Source organism: Odontomachus brunneus, unplaced genomic scaffold, assembly GCF_010583005.1.
Source record: "Odontomachus brunneus isolate Ranch 3 - 2012 unplaced genomic scaffold, Obru_v1 Obru_scaffold_082, whole genome shotgun sequence".
NCBI lineage: Eukaryota > Metazoa > Arthropoda > Insecta > Hymenoptera > Formicidae > Odontomachus > Odontomachus brunneus.
Window position 1 is genome coordinate 741,239 of NW_022639532.1, and position 22,605 is coordinate 763,843.

The following is a 22,605-nucleotide window of genomic DNA, read 5'->3' on the forward strand; positions in this document are numbered from 1 at the left end:
ATTCCGATTGAAGTAATCCGAATTCTGTTTAAGCCAACCAAAAATCTTGTTAACTTAAACAGAATTCGGGTTACTTTAATTGGAATTTCTGAATCGTTCATATTCGACCAGATATTTGGTTAATTCAACCAAATCTTTTTTCCATATATTATATTAGGACGTTGGAACGCTTTTTATTTTTCTCCAACACCAGCTTTTCAGCTGGAGATTCCTGCAAAGTTATTCGAACGGCTAGTTTATCGGAGCTTAATAAAAAGTGACCCTAATAATCAGATTATAGATTGAAGATTATCGGACCAACCAAATAAAGCAGAACTAAGGTCGATATTTATAGTCGGGTCTCTCTCTCTCCCCCTCTCTCTCTCTCTCTCTCTCTCTCTCTCTCTCTCTCTTATATTTAAGACCGTCTTAGTTTCCCTTCGAATATTCCGTAGCCAATGAAATAATCTGTGCGTCATCTGAGGAGGAACTTAAGACGGTCTTAAATATAAGATTCAACTATGAATACCGGCCTAAGATTTAAATTACTTTATTGATCCGATTGCAATCCTCAATCCATAATACAGGCATTAGCCTGCGTATGTGATATCCGTCTACAATGAGAGTAAAGTATGGCTGTAAGAAATAAGAGTAAGAAATTAACCAATCATAGTTGATTATTCTTCTCACATTTGACTGTGATTGGTTAATTTCTTATTCTTACTTCTTACAACCTGTACTTTACTTTCATTGTAGACGGACATTGTAGAGAACGTCACATAGCGCTTCCCTCAGTAAGTTTCGGCAACGGCAGCCATATATCGCGTCTCACTGTGCCGCCGGTTTCCCGCGATCGCAATGGCGTAATCACTGAGGGACCGCCGACCGGATCCACGAGGACGATATCGTCGGGAAAGGTCGAGCCGGCCGTTCCTTCTTCGCCGTACGTGAAGAACGCGAGGGAGATCGCCAATTCAGCGAGGTACGTGCATCCGAAAGAACGGAGAAGCGCCGCGTTATCGTCGTGAATGCGTTGCGCGAGACGTGCATTCCTGCGAGACGACATTAACGAGCGCGTTCGAATTCGGTGAAAGGGCGCGTTCGAAAGTCGTTAAGTATGCATTCGTGCGGATCAGATCCCGCGGCCTTGCGTAACATCGTTCACCGCTTTACGACAGGAAAACTGCGCGACAGACACGTCCGCACTGAAATGAGCCGCGAAATCGCCCGTGGAAACGGCTAGGAACTATCGATAGAGTCGTATCGAACTTTGTTTTGCAGGCTGAGTCGATTCGAGGTATCGCTTGGGCTCGTCTCATCTCGCCCCGCACTCCATGGCTTTCGACGGCAAGGAATGATCGAGTAATCATAGAGTTCCTTCGTGCAGCGACAGGTATATATTTGTGTAATTATTGTGACTATTATATCTGGGTAACGGGAATTATATGTCAACGCAGAATCGCAACGTCACGGTCGTTATTGCGTTACTTGTGGCACTCGAGGTCATCAGATCGAGGTATCAGTTTTTTCTCTGTAACAATATGGCGCCAAGTAAAAAAGAGCGCGTCACAATCGTCCAAGTTTTCTAATTACTTTGCGGTTAAGTGGTATGTAGTAAAAACACCAATGCCCGCGCCTAATCTTGATCATTTTTATCGTTTTAATCCTTAAATGGTTGAACTTTCAACATAAAATGTATGTACATATATTCCATATTGTAAGATTCTAAAAGAATCTTACTCTACTAAAATAAGTATCCTTCGGTTCGACAATCGATTTGTAAGACGATTTTTGCTCGAGGTGTGTATCACGATGGAACAGTGGGAGGATTTCGCAAGCGGACGAGGAAAACCAGACCGTGATGTAGAACACGTCCTCGTCCTCATGAACGCGAAGAAAAATGTCCGGAACGGGAGTATCTCCTCGACACGAAGCGACCAAACGATGAAGGTATGTTTCTCCAATCCGATCGATCGATATCACGTGTAATATACGCGTGACTGCGTGTCGTGGTAACGCGCAACCGCCGGTTTCGCTTACGTTCCCTCGATTTCTCCCGGTATTCGCGACGTTAACGCGTTCCATGGCGTGATGGACTCTGGATCGCGTCCACGAGAGAGTCGAGGATTACACGTTCGGCGAGACAGAGTAATCAGATTCGATTTCCTTGCGTTCTCGCTTGCCGTGTCGTTCGATTTGCATCTTGCGGATCATTCGTGCAGCTGCGCGCAAGTATAATAATGCGTTTTGTATATATTTAATTGTATGTCGACATGTAGACCGCAGAAAGCACAACGATCGAGTGAGCGTTTATTGTCGTTGGAATATTCTTCTACATACATCATGAGTATAAAAGGGTATCTTGATCAAAGGCAATAATCACTTAATGATTGCACAACTGTTATGCTTTCTGAACGCACCCAATGTACGTGAATTGTCGGACTGTCGTAAAGTTCAATTTTATATCGTATAGATACATGTAGCAAACGTTATAAAAAATTCAAGAGATAATTCTAATCTTTCGATACTATTGTGTTCTAACTATTGTGTTCACTATCATATAGAAAACAGTAGAAAAGAATCATGTTCTCGACGAACGTGTTGAGTCTGTGAATATCTCACAACGGAACAATGTTGAAAGTATTAACCCTTTGACAGGTCTAAAAAGGTTTGAGAAAACGAATGCTCAAATGTTTCATGAAGTAAATTATATCTCCTGAATACGGTTATATTATTGTCAAAATGCCACTTTCGACAAAAAAATTGTTCACGATTTTTGTCACCTAACGGCAAAAATCAAACTATCATCGAGACATCGACCAAGAGAACAGGTGATTTAACAATAGTGCTAAATAAGTACGTTTTGCATCCGTTCTTCTTTCATATAGCTTATGAGAAATTAATGTTGCTTTAGGGCAACATTAACAAATAAAGGGTTGAGGAATAACACAGTAGATAATAATAATAATAATGAGCTAATATTTATAGAATCGCGTATTCACAATATAGATACAATCAATGCTTGTACAATGTAGTCCTAACTACAATATTAACAAATATTCATTTACTACGAGATTCGATCGATAGGCGAATGACTTAAGTTTCCGTCGTGCCTCTCGCAGGCACGTATAATAATTACTTCGGGAAAATGACCGGCTCCAACGCGCGCTCTCTCACGCATACACACGCACACACATCCATACAACCTCACTCACTTCTCTCTCACTCAATACGTACAAAAGCTGTGCTGTAGTAGAATGTGCACGTGTGCGTGAAACGCGCGGCCCCCGGCGTTTCGTCGCCGATAAATGTACAAAAATGCGTGCGCGCGCGTGCAACGGAATGACTAAAAGACCCTAAAAAGACGTCCGAAAATCGGCCGGCGGCGACTGCGTCGCGGATACTTCCGTGATTTTTGCGGCTTCAAGAACCGGCTCGTTACGTCGCCTTTCGCTAGACATTTCAAACGTGCCTGGCATACCGGCCCCACCGCGCGTTACTACGCGCGTTAACTGAGAGCGACGCGACGTCGCCTCTTTCTCTGTCCTTGCAACGTTCGTGCAGCGCAATTTTCCAGGCGCGACTATTTTGTCATCCCCTGCGACGACGACGACGACGACAACAACAAGGACGAAGAATGAAACACGCCGCGCCGCGTTCGACAGGCTTTATTATTTACACGAGTCTCTCTCGCGCGAGAGACGCGACGTTTTAGAATATACATCTGCTCCAAGCCCGCGCTCAAATAAGCGTCGTCCGTCAGCGGAAACGTTAATTGACGTTCCGTCAACACTGCGAATCCGGCAGTGCGCGCCTAGAGTTTGAAAATCGAACGATCTCCGTTCGTTACTTGGCGACTTGTTAACGTTCGCTCCGTTCATTATTTTAGCAGTAGCTTCTTCGTCGATCGTTCTCTATTCGCGCAAAGACGTGGACGCGAATAACGCGGGTGTTGCGCAACGCCCATTATCGAGCTCGGATTCGACAGTGTTCCCGTCGCTGTATCCGTTTTCGGAGATTTCCACCTCGCCTCTCTCCCTGAGTTTCTCTCACCGTCGCCGTTGAAAGTACCGTGAAACTGCTAAGACGCCGTGAGGCTGCTACCAGGCCCGTTCATTATCACAAAATGCGCACGTTGCGCCGGATACGTCGTTTCTCTTAAAGATAATTTCAGTTCTTTTTTTTGGTCGTTAACGCGCTGTGACACGTATTACACGTCGGTAGCGAGATACTTCCGTATACAAAAAGAGCTCCAAAATACGGACACGCGTCTGTCCAGAAGGATATACGTATGATAATGGACGTGATATATATAGCGCGTTTTCTATCACTAGTGCCGTTACGGTGCGCGTCGAATCGACGTACCGGGAAAATCCGCTCTGCAAACGGCAAAGTGTATCGAACATTCCCCGAGAGTGTATCCGGAGAACGTCCTCTATCGAGAATTACGAGCCGCGGGTGATGTAAACGGTTACGCACACCTCGCGGCTGTCCCGTCGGGACAGCGAGGGGAGTCATTACGGTAAATTACCACTACCGTTTTCATTTCGTAATCTCGGCGCAAGCGATAATTATACGAGAGCCGCCTCTTCATCGCGTGCGGACGCGACGAGGATGCCGCGCCGAAAATGCGCGCACACTCTGCCGCCGCCTTTTCAACGCTTGCGCGGACCATCACTGGCGCTTTCCCGAAGTATACCATCTCTTCGCAAAAATGCATCTCTCTTTTTCTCTCTCTCTCTCGAGTGCCGCGATAATAATTATATTACGAGTCGCAGCGTTCGCCGCATGCATGCATACATACATACATACGTACGTATATGTGATTCCCGAGATGGGATATTTACAGCAACGTATATAAATAAATGCAAGTCTATCGCGCGTTCAACTCGGTAGAGACGGCAGTAAAAATGTGCTAGAACGAGCGAGAGCGCGCGTTGCGCAGCGAGTGACCTCCTCAATGAATCGCCACACACGTGTTCGCCTTTTGCGTGCGTATTTACAAGTACGGTTCACTGTGGCAGCGAAAATACTCCTTTGTACTAAACCCGTGAACGGCGCCGAGCCCCTCGCCGAGCGACCGACGCGGAAGGTACAGCTTCACTTATACACAGTCGCGCGTTCATTACATATATTTGTACAGTGCGTTACAATACGTTACATCCGTTCAAATGCATAAAAAGGAAGACTCTGCTCACGTCTGCTTCGTTAACTTAACGTGAAAAACCGCAAGAGAACTCGTCAGCGCCGGCGGATGATCGCCGACGTCTCTCGCGCGTTTCCTCGTGCGTTCTCCTCCCCCAAATATCGATTTATCGTGTCGTATGATGTTCTCCCTCATCCACTGTCGTTCCAACGATACACGAGGTGCGAGATCATCACAGCAACGAGTTTAGGACGGAAACGGGACACACATTCCGGTAGGTTATGCCGAACTTAAAAGCTCTCTGCAACAACAATGGACTGAGGTAAGGTACTACGACAGCAGCAGGCGTGTGTTCGCGCGTTGTTGTGTGTACGTTCGTGCGCGTGTAACAAGTCCAATCGACGCAAACGGCGCTTAGGCAGGAAGCACACGAAGGCAATTACGGCACTCGCGTCTTCAAGAACGAATTATTTAGCGGTGAGCAATTATTTGTCATTATCTTGTCGAGCGCTGCCGGGGATCGTTATCTACTTTCAGCAAACGAGCGCGATATCACTCACGTGGGGGGAACGGGGGACGCATGGAGATGTAATTAGTAAAATCAAGACTACGCGCTCACCAACCGATCGTTACGTCTGCTGCTGCTGGCCGGCAATGCGAGCAACAACAACGCGCGTACAAATGAGAAAATGCAAAATTAAGTTGGCAACGTGTATTACCCGCTCTCCGGAAATATTATCTCTACAGTGCATGTAATATACATGTACGAGACGAAGCGTGCGATCCAGGCGAGTACATTCGCCCGGCAAGCATTCCTTCTTCTTATCGCGCGTTTAATGTGCAGATATACTTACGTCGAAAGTTCTCTCCCTAGTAAACCAGATCCGACTAATCCAGTGCGCGATCGACTCCTATTTAGTTGCGCTCTCCTTTCCGCTGTAAAATTAAAACAGGATTGAGCTCGTTACTCGATTAGGTTCGGGGATTGCGGAGTTCGTGTGCGCGCGTGCTAACGAAACGAGATGTTAGAGTATTTCGAAATGAGAGAATGTCCGGCTCGCAGGGGAATGTGCATTCGGGAGCTGCACACCACTCGATCTTACATAATTTATTACGAGAGACACGCCATATTTGCACTTTGCAAACGGCGTATCAACGTCGTTTATCCTGAGGCAGCGTGGAGCAATGCAAAATGGTACGACACACAACACTGAATACATCAAGGAAAGCAACAGAGACAAGCGAATAACTCTTATGCATTTAATTGCAGATATACATATTTCCGAATACAAAAACAGTCCATATATATAATACATTTTATTAGAAAGAAAATTTTTTATATTGCTCTACGTCACATCCGAAACTTGAAATACAAACGGAGGTGTTTATAGATTGACAATCATGCTTTGACCATTCTGCATTCCACGAAACTTATAATGAAAAAAAAAATTTTTTTAAATATATATAAAGTTTATATTTTAGCATCGTAGTGTAATATATATCACTATCAGTAGAAATTGTCGCAAAAAAGTGCATATTCATTTGAAATCGAATTCTCTGCAGTCTGCATATGTAAAGTGATCGAAGTGGCTCAATAAGAGCATCCTGATTGGGCTGCATCTTACTTTTGCATCCCACAACGATTTCTGCAATTATCCTGTACTGAATAGAATACATTTACACGTGTCAGGTACATATAGCATTTAAAAGTAGATTATTTCGTTAAGTATATATTCTTGACTGAAGCACACTAGATGCAATGAAATAAAATGCTACGTGAATATATATTGCAAGATCACAGATCATTAGTTGTATCACAGTCTTGGTCCCGTAATATCGTGCACAGATGATTCAGGAATCGTTAAGCAGCTATCAATTCAGCAATAAAATTTAGGAATTATTTGCATGATATACTTCCGCCGATAATGTCGTAGATAATGTCGATAGGAAAAACGGATGACGAACTCCGCGCTCTAATATATTTCTTACAACGCCTTTTTGTCACAATGACTATAAAAAAATACTCCTCTCTTTCTTGGTCTCAGTCTTTGCGTTTTCCGTATCAGTCTTGTTTGATTCAGTCTTGTCCTCGACGCGATATATAACTACATTCCGATACTTTTAGGCTTTCGCCAAAACTTCCAGTTCTTCTTCCGCGACTTGCGCCTCAACGTCTTGAATTGATTGTAATGACTTCTTTTACTTAAAACGCTTGTTTCTAAAAAGGATCGCTCCTGCGTACTCGCAAATTTCTCACACGCCTCCTCGGACGACGTGTTCAGACTTTTCGTCGTGATAATCGAATTATTTGACTTGACCGCGTATAACGATGTTTGACTACTTTCCGACAGTAACGCGATTCCGCTCATCTCGATCGATGCGCTCGAGTTGAAGGACTTGCTCTTCTTATATCGTATGTTCAATCTTTCGTCCTTGAACCACGTCAAATTCTCGTAGTTTCTCGATCTTAAGAGCTTGATTGGAGTGGATGCCCTTTTGCTCGACTTGACGAAGATATTGTCGGTCGACTTTGACATCCCCACATTCGCGATATTCGTGTTCGAAGCTGACCCGATGGGAGGCAGGCTGCTATTCATATTGGGTGGGCTTTGCATGCGCGTGTGCGATCTGCGGCGTCTGACGTTCTCCCGTATACGTCTGCGATTTGATATGGCGCGGCGCACTATACTGTTTCGCTTTCGTATCTTACTAATAACAACGCGCCTCTGTTTGACCGGACTGAGCATACGTGCTTCGTTGAGAAGCAAGGCGTTCTCATCGACACACATATCCGAGTCTGCCGTGTCAGCGATGCATCTGGGCTCGAAATTTGCAAATGTCTCTAGCAGAACGTTTCTCTTCGGAGTTTCGTCGTCGTCTATCGGTAGCGTCGTGAAATACCCGCGACTACACCTACTGCATTGCCTTCTTTTCTGAAAGTACGTGATCCTGGACATGTGCTTCGTTAATCTGGGCGTCTTCTTAGCCTCATCTATCAACATTTGCTTGTATAGCTCCTGATTATCCTCAGGCGTAAAGTAGCTTATCGAGTCGCCCGGTGTGTGTACTCTCGCAATCCTCCGAAATATGTCGCGCCGTGCTATCCCGCGAGGCGTTACATTTATATACTTCATTTTAGCGGAATTTTCGCATAAATTATTTCTAAGTGCATATCGCTGAGTAGCTTGCTCCTTCTTCGTCATTTGCCTCCAGATGTACGTGGCCTTATAGAACTTACCACCAGCTACACGCGTCGGTCGCTTGCGTCGTTGATCCGGCCGGCTGAAGGCGGATCCAGTTTGTAGGGCCTCCATCAGACTGTCCATGACACCCTCCTGCGTCTCGTGTGCATTCATGTCGACTAGTGCACGCTTGCGAGCGGCTCGCGCCGCCTTTTCCGCTTCTGCTTTCTCGCGCGCCTCCCTTGCCCGTCTCTGCTTCTCTTCGCCTTCCTTTAGCTTTATTATCTCCCTCTGCGATTGCTGCGGTGAGAACGCAATTGCCATGTTAAATGACGATCGGACAAAGTCGCCGATATTATCCACATTCACGCGTATTTACCGTGAAATCATCCTTGAACGTTTTGATGTCACCGAAGAATTCTTCTATGGTGTACTTCTGTTTGTCAAAGGAGAAAAACTCGGAGATCTCCGAGTACAAACCGTCCATATTTTTGAACATATTCTGCAAAACCTCGTAAGACTCTCTGGCTTTCTTTGCAAATGGCTGTAAAAGTGATTTGGTCAAGGAAATACTTTTTTACCTGATTAATTAGCCGCGCGTCCTAAGATTTGCAAAGGATACTTTCATCACGTTTATAAGTAAGTCGTCGTCGCACTGCGGAACCTTGGCGTTCGCGAGGTCTTGCTCGAGATTGCGGATGTTGGTCTCCATTTGACGCAGTGTTCGTTGGACGTTGTCCAAAGACACTCGACTAGCGCGATCCACGTGAGCCAGTTCCTCAGCGAAACTAAGACACTCTGGGAACTTCCTTTCTATCGTGTCTACCAAGTAATGCATGAGGGTTTGTTTGTTGTCGACGTCTTTAGTACCAGTTAACTGGAAAGAGAACATCATCGTGAAACGGTGCAGACAATAACGCTAGCGCGCGAGTCGTATTGCACACACCTTCGTGAGGAAGTTGATCTCGAATCCGAACGCCTGTCCATTTCTGGAACCGGAATTCATGTAATTCCCGAGTAACAAAATCAGCTCGAGAATCCGCGCGAACTTTTTGCTATTCTTCACTTCTTCGCACGCCGCTGTGGCCGCCACTATGTCAGGTTTCACATCTTGTATCAATTCCTCGTATCGCAACATAAAGCTCAAAGATCTTAATCTTGGCATTAGCCTCTTTATCGATGATATCTGTAATATTGACATTCGTACATTTCGCATGCTCGGTACGATTAACCTGGGACGCTATGAGAAACAAGTGAAAAATATTACCGTAACACAGAATTGTTCCGCCTCGGTTAAGTCGTCATATTGATCCTGGTAGAGCTGTAATTTGGACAACTGATCCGGTGGCGGTAAATATTGAATTAATCCTTGCAATATATTGTCCGAAATAACTGGTCCCTCGCATCTAAGTAAGCACGTCTTTACATCCGCGTAAGGCATGTGTTTCAGTGTCCCACCGAGAAGTATTAATATATTTTGTGCTGCTTTGTTGTCCAAAACTTTGAGATCCTTCACTTTCTTCGTTGAAACTGACCTGCGTAAAGGAAGTAATCATTATTACCTCACGCATAATGACGTTAAGAATAGCTACTGATACGATCATATAATGAATAATTACTTATCGACCACATCGTCTATTTTCTTCCCACTTGGTTTCGACGCGAATTTCTGCACAAGACCGTCCAATATCTCCGGGCTAGCTAGTCTGTCTTCCTGCACTTTCATCCAGAATGACTTCTCCGTGAGTTTGTGAGGCATGATCTAAAACGGTATAAATCTCGATGTAGCAGGAAATATGCTGTATCTCAATCAACATCCGATTGAGTATCGCATGTTCTGTCGATAACAATTTGATCGAGAAACACACATACCGCTTTCCAATTCGCTCTCTTCAGTGGACCATCCACTTCCCACTTCTTCTTCGGTTTTAATCCAGGTGGTAAGACCTGTGTCGGCGGAATTGGCGAGAACGTAGCCATCGGTGGCGGTGGAGGACCCATTCCCGGCATAGGTGGCGGCGCGGGTGCGCCAGGCATCGGTGGAGGCGGAGGACCTCTCGACCCGGGCATAGGTGGCGGGGGTGGACACATCGGCGGTGGAACCGGTGCACCGCCACCGGGAAGAGGAGGAGGTGGTGGAGGCGGTGGTCCGCCGCCCATCCCAGGAAGCGGCGGCGGCGGTGGTGGGCCCACAGTAGTTCTCTGTGTATACAAGACAACGTATGTCAGAATCTTCATTTCACGCAAAGATAAACGTATAAGTAAAATATTTAAAAATGCTATATATCTATACTTACGGCACCACCGCCGGCCGGTCTCGCTCCTCCAGTTCCTTGCTCCAACTCTTTGATTTTGTTCTCCGCATGTTGAAGCTTCGCTTCTGCTTCTTGCCTGCTGGCGATAGCTTCCTCCAACTTTTGAGATATCTCCACTAGCCGTCGCTCTTCTTCGGCCCGTGATTTCTCGACTAGGTTATCGATTAAGGGTTGCACGTCAATTTGAAAGCGCCTGGTCGCGCTAAAATCCGGGTCACAGCCTGAACGATGTAACACTATTTGCGATATGCACTCCTCGATCAATTTGTAATAGGCCGGTCTGAGGATAGATCAAACAAGATTGTTAAACAAATGAGAAAGAATCTGTGTATTAGTGCTTTATATCGGTAAAAACGCAATAATGAACAAATACGCTGTTACACATGCTTACCGAACTAGAACGTCGTCTCTGATAAATAAAAGGTGTTGAAGTATAGATAAAAAATACGGCTCGGCGGATGTGTCCAACACTATATGTTTTACCACTTCGAAGCAATCGTTAATATCGTCCAATTCTAACCGCACGTTGTCAAATCTCTGTACAAATTCCTCGTAGTCCTCCTCCTTGTGATCGTTAAAAATCTTTAAATGCGTTGCTAGGTCATCCGACTCGTCCTTCTCCAGAGTTTCGAGGATGTTGGCCAGACCGACTCGCATCACCTCGTTCCTCAAATGTAAGCGAAAATCCAAATCCTCCGCGGACGATATTATCGAGTTTATAAGTTGAAGGCACACTACCTACGACAGAACATCTCACTTTGTAAGGGACGAATCCCTCGGCTACAAAATTGCGTCACGCGTTTGGTAAGAAGCGAAATGTACGAGACGTACCCTTAGGTTTTCATTTTTCTTGTTCATCAATCCTTGCACGATCGGTAGAAACCTCTCGCGACCTTTGAACTCGCCATTCATAGTGATCGCGTCCAAAACTTTCTTGTGACTGTCACTCGAGATGAGGCACACCGCACCGAGTAACTTGACGGCTTCGGACATTACGGACGGTTTCGTCGGCTCTAACGATCGGGCCACGATGGTGAGAGCCTCGTGATGGGCCAACATCTCCTTAATACCGACAGTATTATTCATGATGGCTTTTAAGCAGCGAATGCATTCGTACTGTATCCGCTCGTATCGGCTATCACTGAGGAAAAATGAATTCTTCATTAGTAAAAAGAACCAACGTAGCTCTCGTGACAGATTCTCTGGTAAGCGGCACGCAGCGTAATCATGCAAGAACTGAAGATACAATAGTTAAGTGAAAATTATAAGTGTCTCGTTAACTGAGCAGCGCGCGCGCGCTAAATTAAATCCCGTCATAACGTACAATAACGGCTCGTTACAAAACTAATATGTTTATCAGGCCAGAGTAACTAGCAAAACTGGGCTCTGCCGTAAAAGCGGTTAGAAAAGACGTAACGAATCGAAATCGACCGCTAAACAAAACGTTCAAGCGAATAGTACTTTTACGTGAATTACCTATCGTAATATATGAAGGCACTGCAATAGAACAAGATCAACGTTAGACCCAATCCGTACGTGTGTAAGAACCTTAAACGCTACGCTTCGACACTTGAGACTCGCGAGGCAACACTTACTTCCGATAACACTCATTGAGCGTGGCCAAGACCTGCTTGAGTCCCTTCGTGCCAAACTCCTGCACCCAGCTAAGCGGATTGTTGGTGAGCGCGATCCTCAGAGACTCGATGCAGTTGTAGATCTTGTTGACGCTGAGGTCTGGCTGCGCCAGATACTGAATGTAATCGGCCGGCTTGTCGAATTTCGACCGATTGTCTTGTATGGTACCCTTGTAATGCAGGACCAGCATCTCCTTTTTCTTCGAGTCCGATTGCTGGCGCAAAGGTTCTTTCTTCTCCTCGGTTAGGTTCATGTTGGCCTATGGAGACAGCAATGATTCAATTTTTCTCCACAGATCGGTCGTATTTATCAGCTCACACGAGTGAGCAAGTCATTTCTCAAAACACAAAATGGGAAGCCAACTAATGAGTCAATCAATAGTTAGTTTACCTGAAAATGGGAATTTAATGTCGTCTTAATTGGGAATAAAAGATAATTTGAACAAGAAAGTTAGATTCAGATTAAAATAAAGACCGATTCGGCGTCTAGCTTGTTTCAAACGAGATTCCTTCGTATTCACTCCCGTGAGTAATCCTATTTGTCAGTCGCACCAAGGAACCGCGATTAGCCTCTTGCAAGCCGTACTCTCTTCACTTTAGGCAGTTTCTACGAAGAACATATATTCTTATATTACAAGTCTTTGCACCCACCAGCATCTCCTCGAATTTATCGTTCACCGTTTCCTCGTCCATCCTCTCGATGATGGAACGCTGTTGCTCGATCTCGTTGATATCGTCGCCGGAATGGGGTCGAGGCATGGTGTTGCTGCCCGAGTTGTTGCGCATCCCACCCCCGCGGCCGGACTTCTTCGGCCGGCCAAACCATGTGTCCAGCTGTAACAAGGAATCCCCGTTTAAGAAAGATTCATAATCAGGGCGAAGAAAAAAGTATCTTTAGGAATTCTTTTTCCAAGTAACAATACATTTTTTTTAATGGTCATTTTACATGTATTTAGTGTGGGTTTTAAAAAGACATTTGTGTTGTTGTTTACTTAAAACATATGTTGTATTATGAGCTAGGCTCTTTCAGAAAATCTTTCAGAAAATGTGATTAAAAAATATATTTTTAATATATTTTTAATGTAAGTAAAAAATCTATTTTTTGAAATTTCTACCGTGGTGTTGTCTCTTAATACTTCAAATTTGTGGCCCATCGGTATGTTGGAAAACAACAAAAGTCAATTTGTTCGATGTGAATATCCTCGCAATCGGGCCGTGATTTCGATTTGCCGACAGAGTTATATTTGATGAGGAGACGAGACGATATTTGGATTCCAGGATCCATGCGAAAGCGACAGCCCGCTCGGCGGTAACGCGTATCAAACGAGAGGCCACGGAGTAGAGTGCAACGAGGCCGCGGTCTAATGCAAATTTAATCGACCCGAGATCGCCCGATAAACTACATTCCAATAACCGGAGTTCCATTGTAAAGCGTTTCTCCTCGCGAAGTCAACGTCGCGCAAATAATTCCGTTAGTGCAACTGAATTTTTCTCCATTTTGTCTGACTAGAAACCATGTGAAAGACTCGGTGGAAACAGAAAAATTCATGCAGGAAGAGATTCTTCATTAGTCAATTGTTTTCAGTTTGCAACCGACATTACAACCAACACAAAGAAAAAAAATGGTTGATCTAACTAAAATTATAGTTGCTCTTGGCAACTATATATACTATATTTTTCGCATATTCCAACACAAAAGTGGTAGTAATGATATGCATATAAAATTGTTGTCACTAACATTATAGTATAATTTAATTTAAAAAATGGTATTGTATACTCAGTGTTTATATAGTAAAAAAATAGTTTTCTTGGTCATAAGCAATCAATGCTCTATGCGAATATAGTCGCAAATACCAAATATTTTTCTCTTAAGGCCGGTTTTTCAGTGATAGTTTAAACTTAGATTTCAACTTAAACTCAGTTTAAACAAAACAAACGTATAGAATAGAGTTTAAACTTGAATCCAAGTTTAAACTGCTATTGAAAAACCTTAATAAAGTTTAAATACGGCTAAAGGTCCAGACCTTTGGTTGCAATAACAGAGATATATGGTTTTGTTCTTCGTAGCTGAACTAGTAGCTTGCAATAGTTCTCTTTCTCTCTTTTTTTGCACCAAGCCACAGTTACGTAACTGTTTTCCTCAAGTTCGGAAAATGTGCGTTCAGCTGCGAAGAACAGACCTATGATTTCATGTTGTCGAATTTTCATCTGATCCCCGTTCAGCGGCGCGATTTTACGCTCATCCGCTCGCAACATGCCTAGAAGATAGGTATGTAGAATTTCCTTTTCCCGCTGAGACGACGCGAAATTGCGCGGCGATGCTGGGAGCGATTATCCGCTCTTAGCGCGAGGTAGCTGAACGCGCGTCCGCACGACAGGCAACGCATTCGACGAGGATACACACACGTCGAAGTTCGCCACGTCGCCCAGTCGTGCCTGAATAAATCCCCGGGGAGCACTACGCCTCGAAACCGAACGGACAGATTACCGTAACGGGCAGGCGAACGTGACGAGAGGCGCGCGATCGAAATTAATAATCGTCATTAGCGATTCTCGAGTCGTCCGGACGTCGGATAGTGGAATTAAGTAACGACGACCACGTGCGCGCACAGATCGCGCCATTAGGCGCGGTTTTTCAAATAGCGTCTTTATGCGTAACACGGTAAACGCGTCGGCTTGCATCCGCGATGATTATAATCGCGAGATAGCAACACACCTACGATGACTCGCGATTGTTTCGCGTCGAAACACAAGAGAGACGTTCACCTCATTCAATTTCACCGCGTTCAACTCTACGGTTAATAAGCATGGGCGTACATACGCGAAGGGTGGGCTCATCCCTAGATTTTGAGGAAGAAAAAAAATTATAAAAATCGTTCTTACGACAAAAGGTTAAATTAAACGCTGATTGGCCAATGCATGGCTCACGTATTATTGACGTGACGCGTCCTGTGTGTAAGAGCTATTAATGGCATTCCGCGTCGTAGTTGCGATTAAACAGTGTCTGAAAATCGCCTCGATGGATTACGTCAAGTATACATGGAAAAATGGTATTCGCGAAAAAAGAAAGAGGAAATATTTAAAAAATTCATTGAAGATTCTCGAAAACCATCAATAAAAGTATTTTAATAGGTTTTTTGCGAAGATATATTTTTGCTTTCCTCCTTTGACTGAAATCACGTCCATGCGGTATCGTGCAATGTATCGTTGAAAAATCTCATTCTCACTGCGCGGCGACAATGAGATTCACCGTGTCATCGGTGATGACGTGGCGCATGCAAGGCTTCTAATTATTCGCTTTGATTTCTATTGATGCAATGTTGCACGGCGCGCAATCCGGGATGACGGTTCGAAAGATAAAAGAACCTGTTGATTAACAACCATTAGTCATCCGAGGACCTGTGTCGTTATAATTGTCGCTAATAATTGCTTTTAATCGACATGGCCTCTCGCAGGAGAATCATCAAATGTACTCAAAGTAACTTGGATTTGGAGGAAAATGAAACGCGGGCTGCTCTTACACATAGAAAAATGCACGCTGCATTGATGCAAATGTTGCTCGCGTGCTTCACAAGTATTTCATAAACTTATATGTTTGCAGATTAGCAGTTTCATTGAAATATTTTCAGTGAAGTATTGACACTAGAATTACGAAAAGCAGTGAAAACGTTTGTAATTCCTCATGAAAATTACTCAATTTCATAACGATGCATTTTATATTTTTTATTAATATTTTAAATAAAGCTAAAAAGGGCTAATAAACATTTCTTATTTCGCATTACATATTTCTTCGAAACGTGTCATTTTGACACTTTTCGTTTTGAAATCGTTTGACACGTTTGACACGTTTGAAATCGTTCCAAATGAGTCATTAATCGTCGTAGTTTTAGTGTTAAATTAAAACAAAATTTGCTCACTATATAGAATCAAATCAACTTTTTCTCCAATGAAATTTCTTGATAAGAAGACTAAATCCTTCTTTAGATTGTATGCAATGAACATTTCTTTAAAACTTGCGATTAATATATTTCAAGACTATTATCAGGAAAATATATTCTTGGTTGAAGATAACCACTGAAGCTTCAGAAGGAGGAAAATAAACTGAATAATCGCTTTTCTTAGCAGCGGAATGATATTTTTCTGTGTGTGTGGTCGCGCGTTAAGAGAACTCTAGATACCGACACATAATGCAGCGTTCGTTATTACGTTCTTCTATTTGCTTGTATAGAGTCGTAAATGCCTATTCAGAATGAAAGTACAGACGTCAATGAATGACGAAGCACTCCGTGTTATATCAAAGAACAAAAAAAGATTTAGTAAACAACAATATTTTTTTATACAAACGCGAGATACTCCGCCGTTCATTGACATTCGCAAATAACAGAATAAATTTGCACTTTCACTCTGAATAAATATTTGCAATTCTGCACGAGCAAATAGAAAGACTGCAAAATACGGAAGCTGTTTATGTCGGTGTCGAGTGTTTCTCTGACAGAATTCGCTATTTGCTTTGACTCGACGAGTGCGTTCGCAGCTGCGAAATCACCCTCGAAGTAACGTGGGATTCATAGGAGGGCTCTTACCCAATCCGTGATCATAGCGGCGCGTTCGTTCGTCGCGATGACACTTGGAAAATAATCGCGTTTGACGCGTGACTCGTGAATGACTCACGACACGAGGGACACGCGCGCGAGGTCGTCCGGGTCCCCGTAGGATACGACCGCCTACGCGACGCTCGCACCTTTATTTTTAGGTGATCCGACGTGACAAAAAGAGCTACGCAGTACGCTCAATCGTGTCGCGCGACTTTTTCGACCGCGCCGCGACGCATCGGGCCGTCGTCCAGGTGGGAGGAAGAATCATGTTCCACCGACTGGCGTCCAGCAGCGAGAATAGGCTTTTATTGGATTTCACACACACACACGTCGCGTGCGACGTTTTATTCCTGCCGAAACGGAAACGCAGCCCGACGTTTCCGCCCGGCGACGTCTCTGTCAGCGACAGAGACGCGAATTCGCGCGATTAATTCGGCAAACTGTGCGCGTCGCGAACGCGACGACGTCCCCCCGACGGCGGAGGAGCGCGTAATCGTCCGTCAGACGTGATTAGCGTGGACGTATGGTCGCCGAGTCGATAAACTGTCGATCATTATCGCGGCAGATGGAACAGCCGGCAGGTGCGAAGGATGACAACTCCGCTCTGCACAAATAAATGTAAATCCACGTGCGTTACTCGATGCGACGACATATCGACTTGTGTGTGAACCGTTTACAGGGAATAAAGTACGGCTGTAAGAAGTAAGGAATTGACCAATCACAGTCACAATCGATTATTCTTCTCACATTCGATTGTGATTGGTCAATTGCTTACTCTCATTTCTAACAGCCATACTTTACTCCCATTGTAGACGGTTCTTAAGAAATCTGGGTTTTTCAGATAAAACTCGTACCTTTACCTCGCTGTTTCACTTTGTGAAACAATGTATGCGGAGAATGACGGAAAAAAGATATTAGTATACCAATGTACTCGAATTAACAATCATTGTTTCATATATAAGCAACAATATTTAATTTGATTAGAAGAATTTCAAAGCCTTGGATTTTAACAATACTCTCTGTAATTTTGTTTAAATATTATAATTAATATTACAATTATAATATTCTCACAGACAGTACATTATAATTATTTTGATGATAATGATATCTTCTCCCTCGACATTTAAAAACATTATATTCTCAGTTCATTATTTCGTGTTTTCCATTCGTCAAAATTACTCTCCAGCAAGAATATATTTGTCTACGTTGAATCACATATATACATATAATACGTATTGATATAAGCAACGTGTCTTCGTTTAACGCCATGTAATCCCATTTCAAGATTCACATGCCAATAATGAGGATATTTTCAAAACAAGAGTGATGTGTCTGGACCAAACGGACGCATACGTTGTTTCAACAAAATTCTGGCGATATGAACAGATACGAATTCATTTTACCTGAGAAACTCGAAATTACTTATTGCACAATCCACTGTCTCTTTAAACACACTTCACCGATATTCGCACATTTGTCGCGAACGAGTAACTCAGTTTAAAACTTTTTTTTTTATAATAACGAACGCTTCGATAACACGACGGCAACAAACTCTCTCCGAAGCTGTGCGCCACCGTGTTCACCGTCTATTATCACCCGCTATTTTCTCACTCGAAGCGTTCTCGCACGACGAAGAGTTTTCCGCTCGCGGATTACGCAATCGACACTGTCGCGCGCGCGCGCGCGCGAACTGTCAAGGGGGCATTTAACCGACTTAACGAACGAGGAAAGAGACGATTCTCGCCTCCAACGAGAACTGCACTCGAGGAAGAACCGCGGCGGACTGGCCGGCGATTTCGTCGCGGACGCGCCACGAATGCACGCGATATCCATCATCCCCCCCTTCCTTCGTCGCGATCCCGACTCGTGAGCGCGCTCGCACACCATGAGTATCGCGTGTAAATTATACATTAGTTCGAATTAATTATTGCATCGTTATCTGCGAGGTGTCAGATACAATTACGGCCTGATCCTCGAAAAGCGAAGAATTCAAACGACCGCGCGCGGCATTCCTTTCTATTAGGAGGCTGCCCACGGAAAAATACGAACCAGCCGGTCTAGCAAGCTTCCCTCAATTAACTCGATTAACGCATTAGCATCTCAGAGAGCGAAAAAGAAAGAGAGAGAAAGAGAGTGCAAGATTATATGAAATAAATTAATTATTCTTCCTTGAAGGGAAGCTGAAAACTTCACCGACAGAGGACACCGACATTTTTCTGCAAAGTTTACGACGTATTGGTTACACAGAATTACAAATGCTTTTACGAAATGAAAATTGCAATACGTGCAAAAATAAATAGGAACATTGCTCGATATGCGACGAAAACGAACAAAAAATTTTTAATGTAAAATCTCAAGCTGTCAGCGTAATATTTGTCTAATCCAAAAATTCCGCAGCTTGTATGTGCAGAAAGTGTGAATACTCCAAACAGAAAAATTTTGAAGAACATTGCTCTACCTTTGCATTTGCATTTGGAAGCTTAGAAATATCGAGAAAGCTTGCAGAAATATTTCTATACATATATGGTTAGGTTTGCCGTTGAATATAGTAAAATAAAGCAACACACATTCATGTAAGTTCTGTATATACAAGAAATACGAAAAGGATAGCGGGATTATATTAATGACGATCATTTCTGCATTATCGACATTGTCGAGTTTGTCATCGACTCCAGCATCCCCTTAATGAGTCTTCATTAAAAAGCAAAAATATTATTACCACGTTTCCATAAATGAAGCATGTCTCGCTTTTCACGGGCTCTTTTCATAATTCATTATTATTTTTTTCTTCTCTCCTTTTTTCCTTCTCGTCCTTGTTGGTTCTGCTTTTCGCGTTCCTTGTTTTCTTTTTAATCTTTTTTTCTTTTCTTTTTGATTATATTAATTTAACGTATCATGTACCAAGGAAGAATGATTCTCACAAATGAATGAATTTCTTCTTGCACGCAATAATTACATGTATTTTCGTGAACAATTTCAAAAACCACTTCTGAGTTTTTTTTTTTGCGAATCTACGCACAATCATCGCGTGCAAAAGACGAGAATAATTTTTGATATAAGTACAGTGCCCATAAACGGCACATTCGCGGTTGGATCCGCACGCGACGAAGCAATCCGCAAACGTGAAATTACCGCAATTGTAGAAAGTTCGTCCGCTAATCCAGACGACGGACTTCTTTGATCCCCCGCGAAAGATTACTGTCACAGCTCGTGCCTTTGCGTCCGCGATCGCATTTTATACCGTTTATTTCTACCCAAGTGTGTCCCCCGACAGTTCCACAGATTGTTCCCCATTTTTTTCCGCACCGGTCACCGCGCTCGATTTCTCGCGGCGAAATGTCATATTAATGTCATTTCTTCACACCTTTCCAACCTTTCAATTACTCCGACGTTATATCCGAGTTAATATTCTAGCCGAGATAATCCGAAACGGTTAACCCCGTCGCGTGCAAATATATTTTTCGGGATCAAAGAAAAGAAAAGGGCGAGATCGGAGTCGTTCGGAAATTCGAACAGGCGCGCGCGGAATTTCGGCGGACTCGCGATTTCGTAAAAATCGAGCCGATCGACGACTCATTACCTCGGCGTTACCTGCTCGCGCGTAAAGGTGTGCCCGCGAATGCATGCGTATGCATGCATGTAAGAATATATATGTATGTATTACGCGCGCGGTCGGTACAGTTAGGCCGTAACGTAAGATTAACATAACGGCATCATGGTGGAATTAAAGAAACCAAAAGGAGAGAAGATCGGACGTCCCGGCGTGCTCTTACGGTGCTCCTCGGTATCGCGACGCGGAACCATCTCTCTCTCTCTCTCTCTCTCTCTCTCTTTCTCTCTCCACGCTGACCGCCTATCAAGCACGAGCTCACTGAGCCTGAAATTCGTAAAGGTGTGCCAATTCCAAAGTCCCTCGTCCCTTGCGGACACGAGTTTGCCTCGGTGTCGGCCGACGCGACGTGGGCGCCGTGAGTCGCGTGTAAATCGACCGACTCCGAGAGGATTAGGATTGGGATCGCGATATCCTCTCGCGCGAATGATCGCCTTTAAAGTGATCTGTGTCGGCGATGCGCAAACGTTGCATAAGTCTCCCTCGACGGCACTCGTGTGGGTCGATCATCTTGAACTATGATGTCAGCAGTGAGAAAAATTGAGGAGAAAGTCGCCGCGAAGTCGCGCTTAAAATTCAAGCAGTTTTGTCTCCAATTAAGGTAAAAGCAAGCATTGCCTGGATAACTAATAACACTGCCACTCGACTCCCGACATTCTTACTGGTTTTGGCTTCAAGTCCGAATACTTAGCAATTATAGCTGAACCACCAGTTATAATTGCAGCATAGAATCAACCAAATGTCTGGTGAAATGTGAACGAATTCCACAGGAATTATCAGAAATTACCAGAACTTCTCTTCAAGTTGACGAGATTATGCAGAAATCTTGTTGAACGAAATTCTGGTAACTTCAACCGGAGTTTCTGCTTCGTTCATACTTCATCAGACATTTGGTCAATCCAATGAAATCTTTCCTACACGGAGAGAATATTATAGCAAAAATTAGAATGCAATTTTAATAGTTCGGGAATGGACTGACACTGTTACGAAAATTATAGTAAAGCAAAGTAAAAATGACCATAAACATGATAACTTTTACTACATTTATAATCATTTTGTCTATTCCCGACTACTAAAGTCTGCTTCGTTCATACTTCATCAGACATTTGGTCAATCCAATGAAATCTTTCCTACACGGAGAGAATATTATAGCAAAAATTAGAATGCAATTTTAGTAGTTCGGGAATGGACTGACACTGTTACGAAAATTATAGTAAAGCAAAGTAAAAATGACCATAAACATGATAACTTTTACTACAATTATAATCATTTTGTCTATTCCCGACTACTAAAGTTGCATTGTAATTTCTCCTACAATATTCTCTCCGTATACTATCCTGATTCGCTGCAGTTGATTCTCTTTCCATTCTCGCGACGAATTACGAGTCCGCTGTGGCAGCTCTATCAACGTTATTCCTTCCAGCGTAAGTCGCAAGGAACTTTCTCCTTTATTTTCTTTTCTCTACGTTCCCCTCCTGACGTTACACACAATGCCAGACAATGATTTATTTTTATCGCTGACGTCATAATCCCGATAAGTAGCTCTGTCCTCCCTCACCCTTAACGAAAGGCCTTCTACCAAGTTTTCGACTTGTTTATCCCATTTTTCGACGGCAAATTCCCTAATCCAAACAGATCTATTAAATCTATTTAAAGATCTTCGTCTCACGACGTCGTCATCCTCCTGCTACACAGGACGGGCTTCTATTTTAATCCTTCCGTCTCGTCTACTACAAAACTATCCTGCCGCCTATAAAATACCGTGTACACTCCGAAAACGTCCTGACGTTCAAAAGAACGTTCGCGCTGGAGCGATTATTTTCTTCTCTCTCAAGTCGGACATTTGCTTTCAAACTATCTATCCAACAGCATCCGCACGCCTTCGCTTCTCGCTCCCCTTCACATCGACTGTGCATTCGATCCCGACCGAAAGGATAGACGCCTGTCGTGAATCATGCGGATCCTTGCGTATCGCGGAATGCGCCCGGTCGGACGGCTACGTCACGGCTCCGAATAGACCAAGGTTTCGACAAGTTCGATAAAAACACACACGACATTTGTCACTGATCATGTGTTATAGGCTATCACGGCGAGAGAGAGAGAGAGAGAGAGAGAGAGAGAGAGAGAGAGAGAGAGAGAGAGAG

General features: G+C 43.7%; 1 protein-coding gene and 1 long non-coding RNA gene across 7 annotated transcripts in view; one reads left to right on the top strand and one right to left on the bottom strand.

Annotated features, from left to right (window-relative positions):
- The first annotated feature begins 681 nt into the window (after positions 1 to 681).
- LOC116847652 lies at positions 682 to 2,801 on the top strand. The gene is made up of 3 exons (XR_004378802.1): positions 682 to 961; positions 1,261 to 1,372; positions 1,437 to 2,801. It is a non-coding gene; the product is annotated as an uncharacterized LOC116847652 (long non-coding RNA).
- A 134-nt stretch (positions 2,802 to 2,935) lies between these two features.
- The window catches only part of LOC116847650 (protein diaphanous), a 26,783-nt gene continuing 7,113 nt past the window's right edge, over positions 2,936 to 22,605 (bottom strand). The window contains exons 2-16 of one of the 6 annotated variants that reach the window (XM_032822871.1): positions 12,908 to 13,090; positions 12,218 to 12,516; positions 12,099 to 12,119; positions 11,454 to 11,763; positions 11,014 to 11,360; positions 10,605 to 10,902; positions 10,180 to 10,509; positions 9,927 to 10,069; positions 9,575 to 9,842; positions 9,254 to 9,493; positions 8,930 to 9,184; positions 8,687 to 8,851; positions 8,364 to 8,607; positions 5,980 to 6,061; positions 2,936 to 5,426 (exon numbers count right to left, since the gene is read on the bottom strand). In XM_032822871.1, coding sequence (XP_032678762.1) covers positions 5,405 to 5,426; positions 5,980 to 6,061; positions 8,364 to 8,607; positions 8,687 to 8,851; positions 8,930 to 9,184; positions 9,254 to 9,493; positions 9,575 to 9,842; positions 9,927 to 10,069; positions 10,180 to 10,509; positions 10,605 to 10,902; positions 11,014 to 11,360; positions 11,454 to 11,763; positions 12,099 to 12,119; positions 12,218 to 12,516; positions 12,908 to 13,090 — 3,207 coding nt within the window. In that variant the 3' untranslated portion in view covers positions 2,936 to 5,404. Of the gene's footprint in view, positions 5,427 to 5,979; positions 6,062 to 6,371; positions 8,608 to 8,686; positions 8,852 to 8,929; positions 9,185 to 9,253; positions 9,494 to 9,574; positions 9,843 to 9,926; positions 10,070 to 10,179; positions 10,510 to 10,604; positions 10,903 to 11,013; positions 11,361 to 11,453; positions 11,764 to 12,098; positions 12,120 to 12,217; positions 12,517 to 12,907; positions 13,091 to 16,839; positions 18,648 to 22,605 lie in introns of those variants that run through there. The other 5 variants (XM_032822870.1, XM_032822869.1, XM_032822866.1 and 2 more) reach the window with 5 other exon arrangements.